The sequence below is a fragment of the Podarcis raffonei genome, chromosome 7 (genome assembly GCF_027172205.1).
Source record: "Podarcis raffonei isolate rPodRaf1 chromosome 7, rPodRaf1.pri, whole genome shotgun sequence".
NCBI lineage: Eukaryota > Metazoa > Chordata > Lepidosauria > Squamata > Lacertidae > Podarcis > Podarcis raffonei.
This window is the reverse complement of record NC_070608.1, coordinates 5,204,388-5,226,907: the sequence shown is the minus strand read 5'-3', so window position 1 is coordinate 5,226,907 and position 22,520 is coordinate 5,204,388. Positions and strand designations below refer to the sequence as shown.

At 47.8% G+C, this 22,520-nt stretch overlaps 1 protein-coding gene across 5 annotated transcripts in view; it reads right to left on the bottom strand.

Moving 5' to 3' along the window:
• Positions 1 to 22,520, bottom strand: part of TSNARE1 (t-SNARE domain containing 1) — a 448,733-nt gene that overhangs the window by 276,477 nt on the left and 149,736 nt on the right. For all 5 annotated transcript variants that reach the window (XM_053395183.1, XM_053395184.1, XM_053395181.1 and 2 more), the window contains one exon: positions 2,260 to 2,337. In XM_053395183.1, coding sequence (XP_053251158.1) covers positions 2,260 to 2,329 — 70 coding nt within the window. In that variant the 5' untranslated portion in view covers positions 2,330 to 2,337. The remainder of the gene's footprint in view (positions 1 to 2,259; positions 2,338 to 22,520) is intronic.

The following is a 22,520-nucleotide window of genomic DNA, read 5'->3' as shown; positions in this document are numbered from 1 at the left end:
GACTAGTCATTTCCACCTCAACTAGCTTCTTCGCTGTGCAGGAAAACTCTGCTACGTTTGGGCTAAAGCCATTAGAGCTATGCCTGACACTTCAAAGTTCCATGACATTGGGCTAGAGTTCTGTGAGGATTGCCAAAGGAGGGGGTCAGAATGTGCCTTGGCCAAAGGCCTGGTGGAACAGCTCTGTCTTGCAGGTCCTGCGGAAAGATGTCAAGTCCCGCAGGGCCCTGGTCTCTTGTGACAGAGCGTTCCACCAGATCAGGGCCACGGCCGAAAAAGCCCTGGCTCCGGTTGAGGCCAGCCTAACCTCCCTGTGGCCTGGGATCTCCAAGATGTTTTTGTTTGAAGACCGTAAGGTCCTCCGTGGGACATACCAGGAGAGGCGGTCCCATAGGTACGAGGGTCCTAGGCCGTATAGGGCTTGAAAGGTTAAAACCAGCACCTTAAACCTGATCCTGTACTCCACCGGGAGCCAGTGCAGCTGGTATAGCACCCAGTGAATGTGATCTCGCAGCAAGGACCCCGTAAGGAGTCTCGCCGCGGCATTCTGCACCCACTGGAGTTTCTGGGTCAGTCTCAAGGGCAGCCCCACGTACAGTGAGTTACAATAATCCAGTCTGGAGGTGACCGTCAGGTGGATCACAGTGGCTAGGTCAGGGCGAGAGAGATAAGGGGCCAACTGCTTAGCTTGGCAGAGATGAAAAAATGCTGCTGCCTTTGTTATAGCTGCAATCTGCGCCTCCATGGAAAGGGAGGTGTCGAAGATTACACCCAAACTCTTAATGGATGGTGCTGGCCCTCTCCTCCCTGAATTTGTCCAATCCTCTTCTCAGGTGTGTAGGAAGGGGGATGTGGCCCACGCTGGGTGTCATCTTTGAGAGGGGTGAAAAAATGGCACACTGCGGGGGGCGGCACTTACCACAGGGCCTGACCTGCAGCGCACCCGAGCCACATGTCTCTCCTGGGAGTGACACGGTGGTTCAGGGCCTCGCGCTGCCCAAAATGGCAGCGTGGAGCTTGCATCCGCCAGGCGGACTCTGTGGGCAGCTCACCACGCCACCCCCCTGGGCATCCGCAGTGCCCCCGTGCGTGGATTGCTGCGGCACTCCCATGCGGTGCCCCTGTGGGCAGATCACCCCACCCCATCGGCGGATCACCCCACCCCATCAGAGAATTGCCCTGCCCCCGTAGGTGGATCGTCCCCATAGTTGGACCCCGCCACTCGGGTTGCCAAAGCAGCTAGCTACGCCACTGCCTCCTCGAAAGCTTTCTGCCCCTCCCTGTCTCCTGCAGAAACGAGTTCCCTAGTTTATCTATGCACTGTATGTTGTTGTTTAGTCATTTAGTCGTGTCCGACTCTTTGTGACCCCATGGACCAGAGCACGCCAGGCACTCCTGTCTTCCACTGCCTCCCGCAGTTTGGTCAAAATGCACTGTATCTAGAAGTCTTTTCACTTTTCTGTCCTGAATCTTCCAATGTTCAGCTTCTTGGGGTGTTCACTGAATGTTTTTAACCCTAGTTAAACATGCATTTGGGAGGAGAGCGAAAAGGAGACACACACACAGGATATCTGCACATCCCCTTTCCTCACCTACTGCTGCACTGCCACACCCTTTGGAAAGCCCCAAAAAACAAAAGAGACAACTGGAAAACAAGGAAGCACACCAGAAAGTACAACATTGTTTTAACACAGCCAACAGAGGACTATTTTTGCGCCTGTCCACTGGGGCATATAGGAAGCCCTGAACACATATATTTTAGATGTCCCTTTTACAATGCGGCACATAGAGAAACCATTGACCCTCTGCTGGTGAGGCTTGCTGACCTCCAGGTAAAGCAAAAATTTGATCTTCTCCTGTTAAGACGACCCGGATTGTTGCCAGATTCTGCGCACAGATCTGTAGACCTGATTCAAACTAGTTTGTTAAGAAAATTCCCAAACTCGGATCCACGGGCGACTCTAGCTCATTTCTCTAAGGTGGTCTATCTTAAAGTTTGTATGTGTTTATATGCCTATCACACTTTTAAACTTAAAATCCATTGTTGTATATTGTTTTAAATGTTTGTTTTGCTATTGGGATTGTAGTTCCATTTGTGTTTCACAAGCTGGTCTCTGACCGTAATAAATTTCATGTCCATGTTCATGACATCCTATGCATGTACCATTCTATAAAACAGCGTCCTCTTGTTCAAAAAGGAGTTTCTGAACATTGTAATACAAATTGCACCCAATAGACTGGCGTGTCTGAAATACGCACCATTGGCATTAATTCGGAAGACGCTGGCCGATGTATCCTGGAAAAGATCCTGTAGTTCATTGGGATCCATCTGTGTGGCTGGAAAGAAGAAGAGGCGAGACAGTTAATACATCAAGCTGCAGCTGTTGATCTGGTCTCAATTTATAATGCTCCAGAGTGTCTCAAATATGAGCGCAACATAGGAGACGCTAAGCCACTGCAAACAGGTACTCAGGAGGAAAAGCAAACAGGCTTTGTGACTTCCCCACAAACTTTCCCTTGTAAGTGACCTCTGCCCCTTAATTCATATTACTTTTATTGTTCTGGGGTAGGCCTGGGCTGAATGTTTAAACAAGTATGGTCCGCTTGCGAGATCTGAATCTCCACCACCTGAGTTTAGCTGGCTCTGGGTGTTTTTCAGGCACGGCACGAAGCACAAGAAAAGCCCATCTTAGCTGGAAAGTTCATTCTGAGTTATTTAGGTGAAGAAACTGATCTGTTAAAACAGGATGAAATCAGGTTTACAATCTCTGGCATTCAATGCCCTCTCCCAGATCCTGCCCTGCAGTTCAATAACAACTTAATTATTCTAGGGAAGTGGAAGTGGCGAGGAGGCAGAGGGAACCTGTTATCTGAGCTGGGGAAGTCTGCAGTTTAGGATGGATGCAGCGAAGCCTCCGCTCTCGATCTCTCCGCCCCTCCGCACAAACACACATACACATCCCCTCTTCTAGAGGAATGAAGCAGTCACGAACAAACACCCGGGCTTTGGACTGAAAAGAAGCAATTTGCAGAGAACACGTCCCGGTCGCCAGGCATAGCAACGATCCGGCAGCACAGATGCGCGCCAAGGTTGTAAATGGAAAGAGGGGCGGGAGGAGGAAGGGAGGGGACACATCTAACACAAAAACACGGTGTCCAATAAAAATTAAACGAGTTAGACTTCATAAAATGCAGTGCTAAAATATTATATTCTTTCTCTCTCCCTCCCATTTCCTTGGTAGAAATATGACTCCATCCTCTGTTCGAAAGATATTCCCACAATGCTTTGAGAAAGAGCTAGGGAGACGTCTTCTTTGCTTCAACCACCACTTGGGTTGGTGAGTTGGCTGATGTGGGTCAGTTGCCTGGGCCAGGAGTTTCCTGGGCTTGCGTGTAGGTGAAGCCACAGAACGGAAGGAGGAGGTGGGCATGGTCCCACCATGTTTCAGCACCTGTGCCCCCACTCCCAAACAGCCCATTTATCCGTCCTGACCTGTCCTGGCTTCTGGGTCATTTTTCTGACCTTAAGTCAGGAGTGCGTGCAGGAGCCAGGCACTGTGACCAGTAGGGCTTCGCAGGACTGGGGCCTTCCTAAGTTTGTTCTGGAAAGGCAAGGGCAGCCACACAGGTGAGGCTGCTTGGTAACTCACTGCACCTGGTGGCTAGAGCCGGAAGGGATACAAGGTCAGCATTTCCCTTCAGCTCTTTGCTACAGCAACACGTTTCCTGCCTCGCTGAGTTTGGCTTCTTGCTTCCTGATCCTCGGACCTCAGCTTCTTGACTCCTTGCTTCCTGACCCTTGGACTCTTGGCTTCTAGAGTCTTGTTCCTGCTCCCACCCCGCCATCTTGCCCCTGGTCCCAATGTCCTCAGCTGGGACTTTGATCACCCGTAGATCGGACTGTGACACCATATTCTTGTGCCTCACTGGGTGACTTTGGGTTTGTCACCAACTCTCGGCCTAACCTACCTCACAGGGTTGTTCTGAGGATAATACGGAGAGCGGGGAAAGCCACTGGTGCAACTTTGAGCTGCTTGGTAGAAAAATGGGATATCAATAGAATGAGGATATGGGTGAGGAGTTGCGTGTGACTCCAAACCATAGGTTGCCACCCCTGTTCAGTCTGCCACAGTTTACAAGACATGATATCTTTGTGAAAACTGCAGGTTGGGATATATGAAGCTGCTTTCAACCAAGTCAGATCACTGGTCAGTACGGTGGTACCTCTGGTTATGAGCTTAATTTGTTCTGGAGGTCTGTTCTTTGTTGGTTTCTGTTTCCCTCACTGAGCAGCTGTTGGTAGTCACAGGACTATGTTTTCATTCCACAGTCCAGATACTGTTGGATTCCCATGGGAAAGGGAGATGGGATGTGACGTTTACTGGTTTCCTGTTTCCTTTGTACTGTCGTTTCTTTGTTGGAGTTGCTCTCTGCTTCTCACAGAGACAAGATGTATGTTTGTATGCTCTCAGCATAGCTTAGTAATAAAGCATAGCAATGTAGCCATACCTGCCTCATCCTTCTGTTGCGGACTCTGGGTGTTTTCTACTCTGCTGGGCTCAAGCCAAGATGAGCCATATCAGCTCGGAGGACCGGAGCTGAATTTAACTAACATTCTTAACCTGAAACCATTCTTAACCTGAAGCACCACTTTAGCTAATGGCGTCTCCTGCTACCGCGAGGTGTTTGTCACCTGAGGTACCACTGTACTGCCTACACTGACTGACAGTAACTTTCCCAGGTTGTTCAGAAAGGAATGTTTTCACCAGTTATGGGGCAAAGAGGACTAACCGTGTGAAAGAGCTATTATTGCCCTCATTTTTCTGCTTGTCTGCTTTCCACAAATGGGTTGTGGACAGCAAGGTTTCAGGTGTGACAGACACTTGGTTCATATCCAGCAGAGGTATTGTATTGTTGTTGTGTCCTTACTTCAAATTGTGTGTCCCAGGAGACTCTTCACAGCCCAGTTTCTCTCAGTCTGAAAGCGTGAGGTGTTGAGCGAGTGTGCCAGGACATTTCAATATCCCCTCAGCGCTACTTCGCCTCTGCCCTCAACAAAAATGGCTGCCCACTTGCTCAACAAGAGGTGTTTTCTATCACGGTGTGACTAGCAGGAAAAAAAGAAAAAAGGAGAAAGGGAGCAGCTGCTCCCAGCGCGGAGATTGAAGTGGCGAGGAAAACCTGTCTGTTGAATTTTGGCCCATCATGCCGTCTGTGAAAGGCACATGAGATTTGCTGGGGGAAAGAGGGGGGGTGGGATAAGTGGCAACCCTCAGTCCCTAAAGGAACCATTTTGACAGAGAGGGAAATTATTTCGGCATAAGCAGAGCCTCGGAAGCTGCTAAAGAATCCTTCATCATGACAGGTGCTGGATAAAGCAGCCATTAACGTGAGCGACTGCCGGGGAGGAACAGACACCTCAATGCCTTGTCAGATTTCAATGCTTTTCATATCTTCTTGTAGTTTGGGCAAATGTTATTCCTTCCCGACCTTTATCCTAAACCAGCTTTAGCTATTACCGAAGCCTTCTGCAGCAGTGGCTCCCAAAACTTTCCACCGCCACGTATTTTCACACCAACTGTGGAGTGAAAATGCTCACCTGCACTTTTGCAGGGGGTTCTGGGACAGGTTCTGCGCTGGATGACCCGGCAGGTTGACAGGGGTGTTGTTGTTGTTGTTGTTTAGTCGTGTCCGACTCTTCATGACCCCATGGACCAGAGCACGCCAGGCACTCCTGTCTTCCACTGCCTCCCGCAATTTGGTCAGACTCATGTTTGTAGCTTTGAGAACACTGTCCAACCATCTTGTCCTCTGTCGCCCCCTTCTTCTTGTGCCCTCAATCTTTCCCAACATCAGGATCCCCTTCATGGATCACTGCCCCTTCATGGATCACTGCCTTGCCGTGGCGAAGGGGCTTGAATAACTCAGAGAAACTCTGAACTATGCCGTGCAGGGCCACCCAAGATGGACAGGTCATAGTGGAGAGTTTTGACCAAACGTGATCCACCTGGAGCAGGAACCGGCAAGCCACTCCAGAATCCCTGCCAAGAAAACTCCATGGACAATGACAGGGGTGAGCCAGCAGCAACTCACACAGAGCAAGCTGGAGTTAACTCTTTATTAGCAAAACAGGATCTGCACACGAGTGTCCGTCCTAATGGCATGGGATGGGGAGGGGGTCAATGCACAGGAACCAGAGCAGCAAGACCCATCACCAGAACAAGAGGGGACCCTGTCTCCATGAACATGGCAGGCTCTGAGGTGTAGGGACCAGAGGCAGGGGCGCTCCAGGAGGCAGAGGAAGCCAAGGGCCCACAGCCCAGCCCCCTAGCTGGCCAGATGGAGCTCACTAGCTCTGGGACAAGGCATGCGATTCCTCAGCTACAGTAGGCTCAGGACAGGTGAGGGTCACCTGCCTCATCAAACCCAGATGCTGCAAAGGGAAGCAGAACTGAGCTGCTGCATCTGCTCAACTGCCCATGTTGGAGGACCTTGGCTTGGATGCTCCTGGACCTCCATGGGACTGTGCTTTGGGTTTGACTCTGCACTGTATCCTGACTGCTGGACATCAGACTTGGACTACTTGGATTGACTCTGGACTGTGTTTCCTAACCTGTGGACCTCAGAGTTTGGATTTCGAACTTTGCTTGTGTGGATTGACCCTGGTCTTTGAACTTTGGACTTGACTTGCTGCCTTGCTGCTTGGTAATGGGTTCAAGACAAAAGGTCTTAATCCAGCCCCAGACATACTCCAGGGCACACACATAAGAAGAACTTCATTGGATCAAGCCAAGGACAAACCTATCACAGCTTTGTGTTCCTGTTCCTGGTAGCCAATCAGATCCCTCTTATGGGAAATTTCTCTCTCTCACTGACTCACTCTCTCTCTCTCTCTCACTGACTCACTCTCTCTGGTGGAAAACTTTCCTCTTTCTTCATACCACCCGGTGATCAAACTTCTTTTCTTTTCACCCTTTCAGAGAACTTTTTGACCTGAAGGAGGAATTTCCAGAACTAGTCTCACCTTTGAGATCGCAACTCGAGGCACCAGTGATTTATGATTGCAAAAGCGGCGGAAATATAAATACATTTTTTCCACCTTGTAATCAAGCTTTAATCAAACCGTGCCTGGCATTTTTTTTTAATTAACTTGTTTTCATTCTCTTTTGTTTCCTTATTTAGCACCATCGTTAATAAGCGGTTGTACAGGAAGAACAAAGCAACTGTCACCCAGCCTCACAAACCCATTCACATTCTGCTCATGTTTCAGGTTTTAGAAGGACCCGATGTAAAAAAAAATGATGGCGTGTATATTTTATATGCCACCACCATTGGCATGACGGTCCTCTTTTATCAAACCATCCACAGTCATTGAAACAGTATGAAAAAGTTGGGAGTCAAGAGAGAGCCAAGACAAAAGGAAGATGATACTCCTGTATCTTAAGAGCATTGTGGGGAGAGATGAATGAACTCTTCCCCTAAGACAGTGGTGAGGGACCTCTGGCATATACAAGGATAAAAGAACACAAGAAGAGCCTGATGATTCTGGCCAGTGGCCCAACTCCTCCAACATCCTGTTCTCACAGCAGCCAACAATATGCCTTCAGAAAGCCCACAGGCAGGACCTGAATGCAATGTTGGTGCTGACCTTTAAAGCCCTAAACAGCCTCGGTCCAGTATACCTGAAGGAGTGTCTCCACCCCCATTGTTCAACCCAGACACTGAGGTCCAGCGCTGAGGGCCTTCTGGCAGTTCCCCCACTGCGAGAAGCAAAGCTACAGGGAACCAGGCAGAGGGCCTTCTCGGTAGTGGTGCCTGCCCTGTGGAACGCGCTCCCACCAGATGTCAAGGAAATAAACAACTAACTGACTTTTAGAAGACATCTGAAGGCAGCCCTGTTTAGGGAAGCTTTTAATGTTTGATGCATTACTGTATTTTAATATTTTGTTGGAAGCTGCCCAGAGTGGCTGGAGAAGCCCAGCCAGATGGGTGGGGTATAAATAAATTATTATTATTATTATTATTATTATTATTAGTATTAGTATTAGTATTAGTATTAGTATTAGTATTATTTATGGCACTCTCCTTTCCTGTGGTTCCCAGTTCCTTGTATTCATAAGTGAGCTGGACACAGGTGGCACTGTGGTCTAAACCACTGAGCCTCTTGGGTTTGATGATGAGAAGGTCGGCAGTTCGAATCCCCATGACAGGGTGAGCTCTGGATGGTTAAGTCCAGCCAAAGGCGACTATGGGGTTGTGGCGCTCATCTCGCTTTCAGGCCGAGGGAGCCAGCATTTGTCCACAGACAACTTTCCAGGTCATGTGGCCAGCAGGACAAAACTGCTTCTGGTGTAACGGAATACTGTGACGGAAACCAGAGAGCATGGAAATGCCGTTTACTTTCCCATCACAGTGGTACCTATTTATCTACTTGCACTGGTGTGCTTTCAAACTGCTAAGTTAGCAGGAGTTGGGGCAGAGCAATGGGAGCTCACCCCATCATGCAGATTCGAACCGCCAAACTTCCGATCAGCAAGCCTAAGAGGCTCCGTATTTTAGACCACATCGTCACCCGTGTCCTTTACCTTTGCCTCTGCTAGTAGCTGTTGATAGCTTTGTCCTTCATTACTTTGTTCAGTCATCTTTTTAAGCCATCCAAATTGCTGGTCATCACTGGCTCCTGTGGGGAGATATTCTCTGTGTGAATAAGTACTTTCTTTTACAGTGGTACCTCGGGTTAAGAAGTTAATTCATTCTGGAGGTCCATTCTTAACCTGAAACTGTTCTTAACCTGAAGCACCACTTTAGCTAATGGGGCCTCCCGCTGCCGCTGTGAGATTTCTGTTCTCATCCTGAAGCAAAGTTCTTAACCCGAGGTACTATTTCTGGGTTAGCGGAGTCTGTAACCTGAAGCGTCTGTAACCTGAAGCGTCTGTAACCTGAAGCATCTGTAACCTGACGTACCATTGTATTTGTCCCAGTTCTTCCAATGTTCAGCTTCCTTGCGTGTCCATCTCTTATCATGTCACCGTTTATTCACCTTTTCTCCAAAAGCCCCCGAAGGTGCAACTGTTCCTCATAGGAAAGTTGGTTGTGAAATACTCTGAGGGCATGCGCGCGCACACACACAAACACATCTGTATTTTTCTCTTCCTGATGCTCTATTAGAAAAAAAGCACAGAGCCAAACCTTGTCCATCGCCAAGCTGTGTGCGGTAACTGCTTTCTAATTTTGGTAAAAGCCAGGCATTTTGGTTTCAGTCGGCTGCTTTTATAAATTAAGCATCCGCCTGCTTTTTAATCAATGAAGAGAGAGAGGAAAAAATATTAAATGGAAAGGCTTTTGCAGGAAAAAGTGTGCCTTATTACCAAAATCCCTGTTAGCGGGGGTTTTAAAATGACAAAGTGATTTAAGTCGTTTAGGCCGGGGGAGGATTAAGAGAGAGTTTAAAGACAATTCGTTATTCAATGGAATAAAACCAGCCTCGTGGAAAATGCCCATTTGCTCACAAAACTTGTGAGAAATAACTGTTCTGTGTTTAATAGTTTCTCTGTGGGTGTCACTGTGAGCACAGCCGAAGTAGAACATCCAAACTTGGAGACCAGATGAATGGAACATGTTCAGTCCTCATCGAAATTGTGTGTTTTATTTTGTGCCCCTTTTGCTGGTGTTTGTTTCCCCCCTAAATATTATTTGTTGTTGTTCTGCAAACCGAAGGCTTGCCCAAGAATGCAGACACCTCCCTCAGGAGCATGGAGGGCAGAATTGAAGACACTCGAACTCAGGATGCAAGGGAGAGATGTGCTAAGAGGAAGGCACGCTTGGCAAACCCTCATCGTGATCAACTCCCACCCGGAAACCAATGTCCCCATTGTGGAAGGACGTGTGGATCCAGAATTAACCTCCAGGGTCACTTACGGACTCATTGTTAAAACTGTGTTTATGGAAGACAATCTTACTCGGCTATGAGTGATCGCCAAAGAAGAAGAAGAAGATAGCAATAACAAATTGGGGAACGGGTGACCCTTCAGAGGTTGCTAAACTCCACCTCGCATCATCCCTGACCATCGACCATGCTGGTTAGGATTGATGGGAGTTGTACCGAAAAACATCTGCAGGACCACAGGTTCCCACCACTGGCCTAAAAGCTGTGGTACACCTGGTGGATTTGGAAAACCCTGCTTAGCCAAAGCATTTGTGGGAACTCCTAAAGAAGTTGAAGGAGACCTCACATCATCACTGACCACTGCTGATGCTGGCTGGGGCTGATGAACATTGTGGAGTCCAACAGCAACTAGAGGACTGCAGGTTGTCCAACCCTGACTGAGTCGTGTGAATGAGGTTGGCATTCTATAGGCTTAAATAATAGTATAATATTATAGTATAGTATAATTTATTATTTATACTCCACCCATCTGGCTGGGCTTCCCCAGCCACTCTGGGCGACTTCCAACCAAATATTAAAATACCGTAATGCATCAAACATTAAAAGCTTCCCTAAACAGCGCTGCCTTCAGATGTCTTCTAAAAGTTTGGTAGTTGCTGTTCTCTTTGACATCTGGTGGGAGGGCGTTCCACAGGGCGGGCGCCACTACCGAGAAGGCCTTCTGCCTGGTTCCCTGTAACTTGGCTTCTCGCAGTGAGGGAACCGCCAAAAAATACTGGACTAAAAAAACCTGATGCAGTGAAGACCATAAAATAAATCACTTGCATGAGACTAGCCAGTGCGGCATTCTTAGAGAAAACGCAAGTGAAGGAATAGCCTCACTTCTCATTTAGATAAGTCCTGATGAACTCATCTGTCTGCCAAGGTATTCTCCCCGCCCCCCACCAAAGGAGACACATTGCAGTTGCATTTAGCCACCTTTATCACTGTCTTTAATAATCACCAGTATTAGCAGCAACAGAACAGGCAAGCATTTCTTATCCTGACAACACGCTCACGATGAACAGAGGTGATACGACAGAGAAATCATCTCCGTCGACCGAAGAGAGACACGTTTTTAGACATCGAAGCGGGAGATGGATTCCAAAGCGAATCGCCCATGCGGTTGGGTATTACTTTCCAGCTTTCTGAATTATAAATGCTTTTAAAAAGGCACAACAGTATCGGGGAGTGTAATCTTGACAGTTCTATCTAGAGGGTCTAACATATTGCATTGAAAGGCTGGCAGTAATATTGAGCCAATCTCGGTGTATCTCAGGGAGTGATATACATCGTTCAGGAGATTATCCTCGCTGACGTGAAGTTGGAGGGACTCCAGAACCAGACTGAGGCACCAATCTGGATCAATGAGGAAGATAAGAACTGTGAGTGGTTATAGCCTTGTTTAAGCAATGAAGATATTGATGCTATCTTGGGCCTCTTATTTGCATCTTTGGGCTAAGACCAGCTGTGTAGTGCAGGAGACCACAGAAAACTAAACCTCTTTAGTACAAGACACTTCAAGGTGGATTATAAACTTCCACTCCTACTCCTTAGTCCCATTTTGTCCTTGCAATAACCCCTATGAGGTAGGTTAGGCAGTGACTGGCCAAGGTGATACTAATAAACATAAATGCATCATATTGATGGGAAATGCATGCAAAGATGTGTATAATACACCGCAATGTATACATGAATATCTATGTTGGATGAAAAGCATACTTAAATGCTAATGAATTTTCACAATGACAGTTTTTAAAACATGAAAACTGCGATGCAAACTGAACTTTAGCCTGGAAAAGAGGAGACTGAGAGGAGATAGGATAGTTCAGTTTCCATCACAGTTTGCATGTTTTATACCCAGCTCCTTCAACCACTCCTCATAAGGCTTGGTTTTGTTTGTTTCCAGGAAAGAATGAACCTATACTAGCTCTTTGCAACCTGGATGGTGATGCTAACAAAATATACCCATCTTTTCTGCCTAACTTTCCTTCCCATATTCCCCCCCATGGAGGAAGAGATTACTGCTCCTTATTTTACCTTCCATACAGTCTTTGAATAGAGTGAGCTAATTAAGATCATCTAAGGCTGCAATGTATGGAAGTGAGAGCTGGACCATCAAGAAGGCTGATCGCTGAAGAATTGATGCTTTTGAATTATGGTGCTGGAGGAGACTCTTGAGAGTCCCACGGACTGCAAGAAGATCAAACCTCTCCATTCTGAAGGAAATCAGCCCTGAGTGCTCACTGGAAGGACAGATCCTGAAGCTGAGGCTCCAAGACTTTGGCCACCTCAGGAGAAGAGAAGACTCCCTGGAAAAGACCCTGATGTTGGGAAAAATGGAGGGCACAAGAAGAAGGGGACGACAGAGGACGAGATGGTTGGACAGTGTTCTCGAAGCTACCAGCATGAGTTTGACCAAACTGCGGGAGGCAGTGGAAGACAGGAGTGCCTGGCGTGCTCTGGTCCATGGGGCCACAAAGAGTCGGACACAACTAAATGACTAAACAACAACAACAACAAGGCTGCAATATTAAACACGCTTGCCTGGGAGCAAGCACAACTGATCACAGTAAGATTTACTTCTGAGCACAAATGCCTAGCACTGCACTGTTACAAAGGGACTGCAATTGCAGCTTCTGCAGGGCTGGGGCAGCAATAGCTGGTGGTTTTTGATCAGAGGCGGGGGGGGGGGGTCTCTAATGTCATGTTTCCCCTATTAAGCCAACCTAAAAATATCTTTGCGTTCTGCTCCCAGGAGGTGCAAGAAATGTAAACACTCGAGAGGCGAAGAGGCATCTTTGGGAAAGCAGAGCATACTCGGAGTGTCAGCAAATAGGCTGTCAGGCGTGGGATGCGAAAAGGGAAGCGCACAGAGAAAGAAGAGACACAGTTCTGGGATCTCAGCTGGAGGTGTGGGATCTCATCTTTTGTTGGTTGGTAAAAAATGTTGTCAAAACAGAAATGGAGAGCTCACGCTGGCACACCAAGGGAATGCCTGCCATTAATGAGTCAAGCATCCATGCTGGAAAATAAAGTTGCCATTGCCACGAAAAGTTGCACACTTTGTTTTATTTATTGGCATCAAATAAATAGGAAAATGGAACTTGCTCCCACGAGAGGCAGGGATGGCCACCAACCTGGATGGCTTTAAAGGAGCACTGGACAAATTCGTGGTGAATAAGGCAATGAATGACTACTAGTCATGGTGGAGGCAGCAAGGCTCCTGAATAGCAGTTGCTGGAAACCACCGGAGGGGACAAGGCTCTTGCGCTCAAATCCTGCTTGCAGGTTTCCCTGCAGGCATCTGGCTGGCCATCATGAGAACAGAATGCTGGACTAGATGGGCCATTGGCCTGATCCTGCAGGCTCTTCTTATGTTTATTTTTCCATCTCTGCCGTATTAAGCAGTTGGTCCCTTACCTTTCTCGCCCTGATCTGGCCACAGTGATCCATGCAATGGTCACGTCACCTCCAGGCTTGATTATTGTAACTCGCTCTATGTGGGGCTGCCCTTGAAGCTGACCCAGAAACTCCAGCGGGTGCAGAATGCCGCAGCGAGACTCCTTATGGGGTCCTTGCCGTGGGATCACATTCATCCAGTGCTCTGCCAGCTGCACTGGCTCCCAGTGGAGTACAGGGTCAGATTTAAGGTGCTGGTTTTGCCCTTTAAAGCCCTATGTGGCCCAGCACCCTCGTACCTACGGGACCGCCTCTCCTGGTATGCCCCGCGGAGGACCTTAAGGTCCACAAATGACAGCACTTTGGAGGTCCCAAGTCACAAGGTGGTTAGATTGGTCTCAATTAGGGCCAGGGCCTTTTCAGTACTGGCCCCGACTTGGTGGAACATGTTGCCGGGGACCGCTGCATCTCTGTTATTTCTGCCTCAGGTGAAGTTTTTCCCAGAAGATTGCACTGAGAGAAAGCAGTGTTTTTTGGCACAGGGAAGCGCACTGGACAGGCAGAAGTCCAAAAGAACACTCTGTCACAAGAGACTAGGGCCCTGCGGGACTTGACATCTTTCCACAGGGCCTGCAAGACAGAGCTGTTCCGCCTGGCCTTTGATTTGGACTCAGTCTGACCATTATGTTTCCCTCCCCTTATGGTTTTGACTTTTAAAATGAGGCTGCATTTTAAATTGCATTTTAACCTGTATTTTAATTCCCCCCCCCTTTTTTTCTTATTATGTTTTTACTGAAATTTTATTGGTGTTAGCCCCACTGAGCCCGGCTCTGGCCAGGGAGGGTGGGGTATAATAATAATAATAATAATAATAATAATAATAATAATAATAATAATAATAATAATAATTTTATGTTTCAAACAGGGCAATGCCTTCTACTGAATAAACTCCCGGGAGTTTACCTTAGTGAAGACCTCATTTGGAAAAACAATATAACTCAGGTGGTTAGGAAGGCCCAACAGAGACTCCATTTCCTCAGGGTCTTGTGAAAGAACAACGTTAAACAACAGTTGATGACCTTCCACAATAGAAAGTGTCCTCTCATATTGTATCACAGTGTGGTATGTTGGCTTGACAGCCATGGACAGAAAGTCTTTACACAGGGTGGTGAACACAGCACATGATCTCATGGGCTATCCCCTGAGCCCGCTAGATGACATCGCAAGGGATCGATGCCTTAGGAGAGCGAGAAAAATTCTCAGGGACGATTCACACCCCAGCCAGCACCTCTTTAATCTTCTACCCCCGGGCAGGAGATATAGAAGTATAATCAGTCGTACCAACAGGCTAAAAAACAGTTTCTATCCGTGGCTGTTAGGCTGCTGAATGGAAAATAATATAGTGCAACTGACTTTCGGGGTTGGTGTGTTGTGTGACAAGCACACAGAGTGCAATAAGATTGAGTGTTTGTGTGGGGGAGGGAGGCTCGGTTAATTTCATTGTACACAGGTTGTACATTGACAATAAAGGTACTGTTATTATAAGGGTCATAGCTAAGTGGTGGGAGAGCAAGATCCTCAGGGTGAGAGACTGGGACCCCCCCCAAAAAAAGGAAAACTCCCAGGTCAGCGGCTGTCGGGACTGTACTGAGGAGGAATGGTGGGAACCACACACACCCCTGAACCTTCCTGAGAAGAGGACAGTATAGATTTAGAACAGTGGTTTGCCGAAGGTCACAGTTCAGAAGCTGCAGAGGGGAGAAGCTGGGAAATATTGGGAGGGGGGCAGCAGGAGGAAGAAGCACCAAGGGAGAGACAGCTGACTAACTCAGTGTCCTTGGAAAGAATTCCTGACCCCCTTTCCCAGAACCAGGCATGCACTGGGAGTAGTTGTCAGGAGTGTGTGCAGGAGCCAGGCCCTGTGACCAGTACAGCTTTGCAGGACTGGGGCCTTCCTAAGTTTGTTCTGGAGAGGCAAGGCACGGCCGTACAGGTGAGGCGCTTGGTAACTCGCTGCACCTGGTGGCAAGAGCTGGGAAGGGATATAAGGTCAGCATTTCCCTTTGGCTCTTTGCCACAGCAACATGTTTCCTGCCTCACTGCATTTGGCTTCTTGCTTCCTGATACTTGGACCTCGACTTCTTGACTCCTTGCTTCTCGACCCTCGGACCCTTGACTTTGTGACTCCCTGCTTCCTGACCCTCAGACCCCTGGCTTCTGGACTCTCGTTCCTGCTCCCACCCCACCATCTTGCCCCCGGTCCCAACGTCCTCAGCTGAAGAAGAGAAGAAGAGGAGTTTGGATTTGATATCCTGCTTTATCACTACCCGAAAGAGTCTCAAAGCAGCTAACATTCTCCTTTCCCTTCCTCCCCCACAACAAACACTCTGTGAGGTGAGTGGGGCTGAGAGACTTCAGAGAAGTGTGACTGGCCCAAGATCACCCAGCAGCTGCATGTGGAGGAGTGGGGAAGTGAACCCAGTTCACCAGATTACAAGACTACCGCTCTTAACCACTACACCACACTGGCTCTCGACTTCGACTGGGACTTCGATCGCCCATAGACCGGACCGTGACAGTAGTAGAACAGAAATCTCAGAGGCAGAAAGCACAGATCAGCCAGTGCAGGGATGATGTAGAATAGGAGGGACTGGGGGTGGGGGTGGGAATTTACTCAGAGCAATGCCATTGTCTAAGAGAGACGGCATTCTTACGTCTCTCTCACTGTGAATATTGAATAAAAGACTTGGTAAGAACTCTCCTTGTTTATCTACTTCTCGGCTGCCACCGTAGGAGGGATCGCATTCCCCAAAGCCTGGCAGTGGCGTAGAAAGCCCTGCCAGCACATTAGGCAGGCACATGCACTGTGCCATGGGGATGGGGCATGCACTGGAGCGACTGTGTCCCGGGCACCCCGCAGGGACGCAGCTGGCATACGTCAGTCCTGTGCTGCTTTCGGGGGCAGCACGGGGCTTGCTGCATGCCTGAACCACCATATTGCTCCCAGCTGGAGCTCATCAGGAGGGATATGGTGGCCCAGGAACCCTGCTGGCCCAATGCCACCCACAGCAATCTGCCCCTCCTGCACCCCTATAGCTATGCCACTGTTCCAGGTGAGAGATACAAGGGTCCACCCTTTTTTGAGACAGAATCCTGCATTTTCTTTTCTTTCTCTCCCTGTACAATGATGATGATGAGTCATTTTTTTTTCATTATTGTATTATGGAAAAGCTTTAATAAAAATTTATCCCAAAAGAGGGGAGTGCTCTATTATTAAGTAGATTACAGCTTATAATATGATATACACTCAAAAAAATTCCACATACTAATGAAATCAGTGCACTTAACAAGTAATACCAGGGATGGATGTAGGGACGCGGGTGGCACTGTGGGTTAAACCACAGAGCCTAGGACTTGATGATCAGAAGGTCAGCTGTTTGAATCCCCACGATGGGGTGAGCTCCCGTTGCCTGGTCCCTGCTCCTGCCAACCTAGCACATCAAAGTGCAAATAGATAAATAGGTACCGCTCCAGCGGGAAGGTAAACGGTGTTTCCGTGCGCTGCTCTGGTTTGCCAGAAGCAGCTTAGTCATGCTGGCCACATGACCCGGAAGCTGTACGCCGGCTCCCTCGGCCAATAAAGCGAGATGAGCGCCGCAACCCCAGAGTCGGCCATGACTGGACCTAATGGTCAGGGGTCCCTTTACCTTTACCTTTACCTTACCATGGATGGAAAGAACCGCTCAATTTAAACAGCTCGTTGGTTTTTTAAGTGAATGGGACAAGGAGGTTGGCCTGTGCTACTCATTTCACAAACAGAACAGAATTAAGTTGCAAGTTGCACACGTTCTAAGAATTAAAATATTAAGCCACATTTACAGTGGTACCTCGGGTTACATACGCTTCAGGTTACAGACTCCGCTAACCCAGAAATAGTGCTTCAGGTTAAGAACTTTGCTTCAGGATGAGAACAGAAATTGTGCTCCGGCGGCGTGGCAGCAGCAGGAGGCCCCATTAGCTAATGTGGTGCTTCAGGTTAAGAGCAGTTTCAGGTTAAGTACGGACCTCCGGAACAAATTAAGTACTTAACCCGGGGTACCGCTGTACTGGAAAAAGATCCACTGTAAATAACACATGAATTCAACTGATTTAAGCCATAAAGTGTCACCTTCTCAAGCTGGTTTTAAGTGCCATTTCCTTCCTCTAGCATCGCTAGGGAATTATGGGTACCTCTTGGGCTTTGTCAATAGTTGCTGGAGGTCTCGTTCCTGGGTCATGCGTGCCTCACAGCCCCCGTTTCTTGTGCCTTGGTGCTCAGGGAGCAGAAGACAGAATTACCGTATTTTTTGCACCATAACACTCACTTTTTTCCTCCTAGAAAGTAAGGGGAAATGTCTGTGCGTGTTATGGAGGAATTGCCTATGGGTGGCATGCCTACGGATTTTCCTCCTCTAAAAACTACATGTGTGTTATGGTCGGGTGCGTGTTATAGAGCGAAAAATATGGTAAGTGGTGGGGGGAGTGGTCAACTCTTTCACTGGAGGTTTTTAAGCAGAGATTCAATGGCCATCGGTCAGGGATGCTTTGGTTGTGATTCTGGCATTGCAGGAGGTTGGGCTCCCCTTCCAACTCTACAATCCTATGATTCTATTCTCTTTCCCCGAAGGGGGCAGACTGGAACCCCAGGTCATGACAAAAGCTAACACAAATGCATGTCCACAGTTCAGGGAAGCCCCTGCTTCCGTTGAACGTGCCAGAGTTTAGAAAGAATTGATGGACTGCAAAGAAAGTGACTGAAGAGATGAAAGGAACTACAACAAACGTGAATATTTTATCAGTTGTGAGAGCAAATCCCAACACAGGTAAGTCTCTGATTCTCTCCACATACACCTGTTCACAACTTTCCAAAATAAAGGAGGCTGTGCAGAGGGACCAAGGGAATTAACAAAAAGAAACCAAAAAACATTTCAAATAGTCCAACAAGTCTTCAGCATCCCAGCCTCTGATGAACAAGCACAACAAACCCCACTCTTTTCGTAAAGGGACTCATTAAAACTCCTCTCTAGTGTAGATTCCTGCACTGTTGTCTTGGGACCTGTCAATATGGTCAGGACTTCTAAAAATTCTTTTAAACCTCAAAAGCCAGTGTATTTTTAATTCTTGGTGCACATCTTGGTTGTTCAAGCAGTCAGTACAGATGACCATGTGATGCAGAGCTCCCCATGGTTGCAATGGACTTCTGCAGCATTTTCACAAAACAGAATAATCCCTTTCTATTTTCCACCGTTTGGGCAGCCTGTGTTCCAGGCAAACTAAGGCCCAGGGGCTGGATCCAGCCCATTCGTCTTCTCAATCCGGCCCATGGACGGTCTGGGAATCAGTGTGTTTTTACATGAGTAGAATGTGTCCTTTTATTTAAATTGCATCTCTGGGTTATTTGGGGGCATAGGAATTTGTTCGTTACCCCCCAAAAAATATAGTCCAGCCCCCCACAAGGCCTGAGGGACAGGGAACCAGCCCCCTGCTGAAAAAGTTTGCTGACCCCTGCTCAGTCTGCTCCAAAATTAAGCATGTCTTCACACAATACATAAACTATGGAACTCACTCCCACAGGAGTGTCAGGAGTTCAGCCTACACTCGAGTAGGACCCTGGTAGAGACACATGCCCGACTGGCATGTTTTCCCCCTCCTGGTCTTTCGTTCGGGCGCTTCAAAAGCTTTCTTCTGCCCGAACATCACAGCCACCGATGCCAACCGACACCAGCACACTCAGGGATCCGCAGAGCCTTCGCAACTTGCATGACAGACCTCAGCAATTCAGCATTTTGGCTAATCTACTTTATTTACATATAAACACACACAGAGCACTGCAACATGGCTCCCTCTCTCTCTAGCATCAGACAGCAAAGAGAAAAAGGACAAAGGACAATAGTCCCACTTCACAGAACAGAGTAACACAAACATCCTGTCTCCCCACTCTGTGGAGTCAAAACATATGCCGTCATGTGAAAGACAACAATCCCATGACTGCAATCATGGGGCAGGAATTCTAACAGTCTTCACACAATACATAAACTATGGAACTCACTCCCACAGGGCAGAGCATAGCCATTGTGGTTAGCAGCCATCAATAGCCCTCCTCCTTCCCCATGAATTTGTCCAATCCTCTTTTAAAGCCATCTAGGTTGGTGGCCATCACTGCCCGCTGTGGCAGGAAGTTCCACGGTTTAACTATGAACGGCCTGAGGCCTGACATCTGGGCTAAATGGTTTCATTCCTTCACAGGGAGACGATGTATGTATATACACACACACAGTCCATGAATTTTGTTTAATTTATCAGAAACTGTCAATTCATCTTCTGCACGTCAATTAAATGCATCATTTCTATTGCAGATGCAGATGTTGCGCCTCACCACTCTCTTTTGGTATATAAAACTGTGCGAATTCAGGTACCTTTTTTATTATGTCTTCTCCCCCGGATACAATTCCTTCCCAAGGAGTTTTCCATCTGCTTGTTGAAAGAATATGCAGCTTTACTGCAGATGAAAAAGGCCGGCTGGTGCCTAAAGGGAGCTGGGGGTTTGGTAGATGCTATTCTTCTTCCCGAGGCAGAAGGTCAGCAGTTCCGGTCTCCATGGATCCACACATTCATTGAATCATAAACAAGAAGAGAGGTGGAAAGACCTGTTCAGATGCCCCTACCCCCCGGGAAAGGAGTACATCCCACCCCCCGGAAAATGCTCAGACGCCTGACCCTCTCCAACTGTTCTGCATTCAAGCACTGAGACTTCCGAGCTGACTCAATACACAGCCCTCTTCTCAAACAGCTCTCGCTGCTGCAGGGGCTTTCTTGCAAGATGCAAGGAGCCCAGCTTTAGAAAAGATCCTTTGCATTGGTACCCAAGGGTTTACAAGCCACAGAATCCTGCAAAGCATAAGCCGTCCTTCTCTCTCTTTTTTTCTTAGCCATCAGCAGACCTTCCTAAACACAGCCCAGTGTTCATCCAGAATAACCAAACCAAATTCCTCGTTATCTTCTGGGTTAGAGATGGGCAAGCTCTCCGTAGCTCGCCCCGGACTGGCTCAGAAATAATATGAGTTCTTAGTAGCTACACAATGCTAGCTCTCACGTAAGTGCAATACTACCACTATTCTGGGCATCCCAGTTGATGAAGGCAGGGCTCCTCTCCAGTGGGCGCCACTGCCATTACAGTGGTACCTCGGGTTACAGACGCTTCAGGTTACATATGCTTCAGGTTACAGACTCCGCTCACCCAGAAATAGTACCTTGGGTTAAGAACTTTCCTTCAGGATGAGAAGAGAAATCGTGCTCTGGCGGTGCAGCGGCAGCGGGAGGCCCCCTTAGCTAAAGTGGTGCTTCAGGTTAAGAAGAGTTTCAAGTTAAGAATGGACCTCCAGAGCGAATTAAGTACTTAACCCGAGGTACCACTGCATAAAAGAAAAAGGAAGGTGCTCATGGTGAGTTCTGGCACCTCTTTTTTCTGGAAAAATAGCACTGGATGAAGGACATTGACCAGATGGAATGTGTGCAGAGGAAGGCAACCAAGATGATTAAGGGTCAGGAGACCAAGCCATATGAAGAATGGTTGAGGGAGCTTGGTATGTTTAGTCTGGAAAAGAGGAGGCTGAGAGGAGATATGATAGTCCTCTTCAAATATCTCAAGGGCTATCACATGGAAGATGGAGCAAGCTTGTTTTCTCCCACTCTGGAGAGTAGGACCTGAACCAATCAAGTAACAAAAGAGGAGATTCAGACTAAACATCAGGAAAAACAGTAAGAGTTGTTTGACAGTGGAACAGACTCCCTTGGGAGGTGATGGACTCTCCTTCCTTGGAGGAAGCAGATTTTGGATGGTCATCTGCCATGGATGCTTTAGTTGAAATTGCTGCATTGCAAAGGGTCGGACTAGATGACCATTGGGATACCTTTGAACTTTTTTCATTTCTATGATTCTATGACTTCACTCTGTTCCGTAGGATTCCCATAAGAAAGAAGGCCCTTCCCACCCCACCTTATTAAGGCTAGGAGAGAAGATGGGGAGATCTTTATGACCTGGACTCTTAGCCCTTATGGTCATGAATTGACAGGGAATCGATCCTTCAGACCTTTCATTGGATAAGTGTACAATATGTTCCTGTGTCCACAAACAGCTGAGCTCTACACTCACTCACTATTCACATACCGGTTACAGTGAGCGTAAGGTCAACATACATAGAGATCAGCCACACAAATCTTTCGGAGAGACATTTGCCCCTGCCTAGAGAAAGCCTGCACCTGTGTTCAGAGTAATGTGTGGACAAGTTTAGTCTTTCTTGTCCTTTGCTGACTTGCAGGGAGCAGAGGGGTCAGGTCCATGAGACCACTTCAGAGACTCAGTTCCCTGGGCCCTGCCCCACAGACAAAAAGTCTTTGCAGCATGCTGTGAGATATTTGCAATGCAGTCAAACTGACCATGCATGTTTGCTAGATAGGCACGTGATAGGAGCTGAAGTTCACAGAGTTTTCCTGTAAGATTGCTAGAGGGAAAAATGAAAGAAGGAGAGTGTAGCCTTCACCTAGCAGAGTACTTCCTCACTGCTCTATCACCTCATTCCAGCAATGTAAAACACATGCTAAGTTTGGGCTACAGCTCAGACTCCGTCTTAAGATAGATTTAAGTATGTCTTTGTAAGTGGATGGCCATTTTAAGCCTGTCTGAACAAAGCTACTGTGCCTGTTACTCTTCGACAAGTATTCTGAGTGAGTAAATGTTATTTTTACCTTTTAGGTAAAGGTAAAGGGACCCCTGACCATTAGATCCAGTCGTGGCTGACTCTGGGGTTGCGGCGCTCATCTCGCTTTATTGGCCGAGGGAGCCAGTGTACAGCTTCTGGGTCATGTGGCCAGCATGACTAAGCCGCTTCTGGCGAACCAGAGCAGCGCACGGAAAAGCCGTTTACCTTCCCGCCACAGTGGTACCTATTTATCTACTTGCACTTTGATGTGCTTTCGAACTGCTAGGTTGGTAGGAGCAGGGACCGAGCAACGGGAGCTCACCCCGTCACAGGATTCGAACCACTAACCTTCTGATCGGCAAGTCCTAGGCTCTGTGATTTAACCAACAGCGCCACCCGCATCCCTATTTTTACCTTTTACAAGACTGTTTATTGTGATTGTTGTTTTCAGGGGG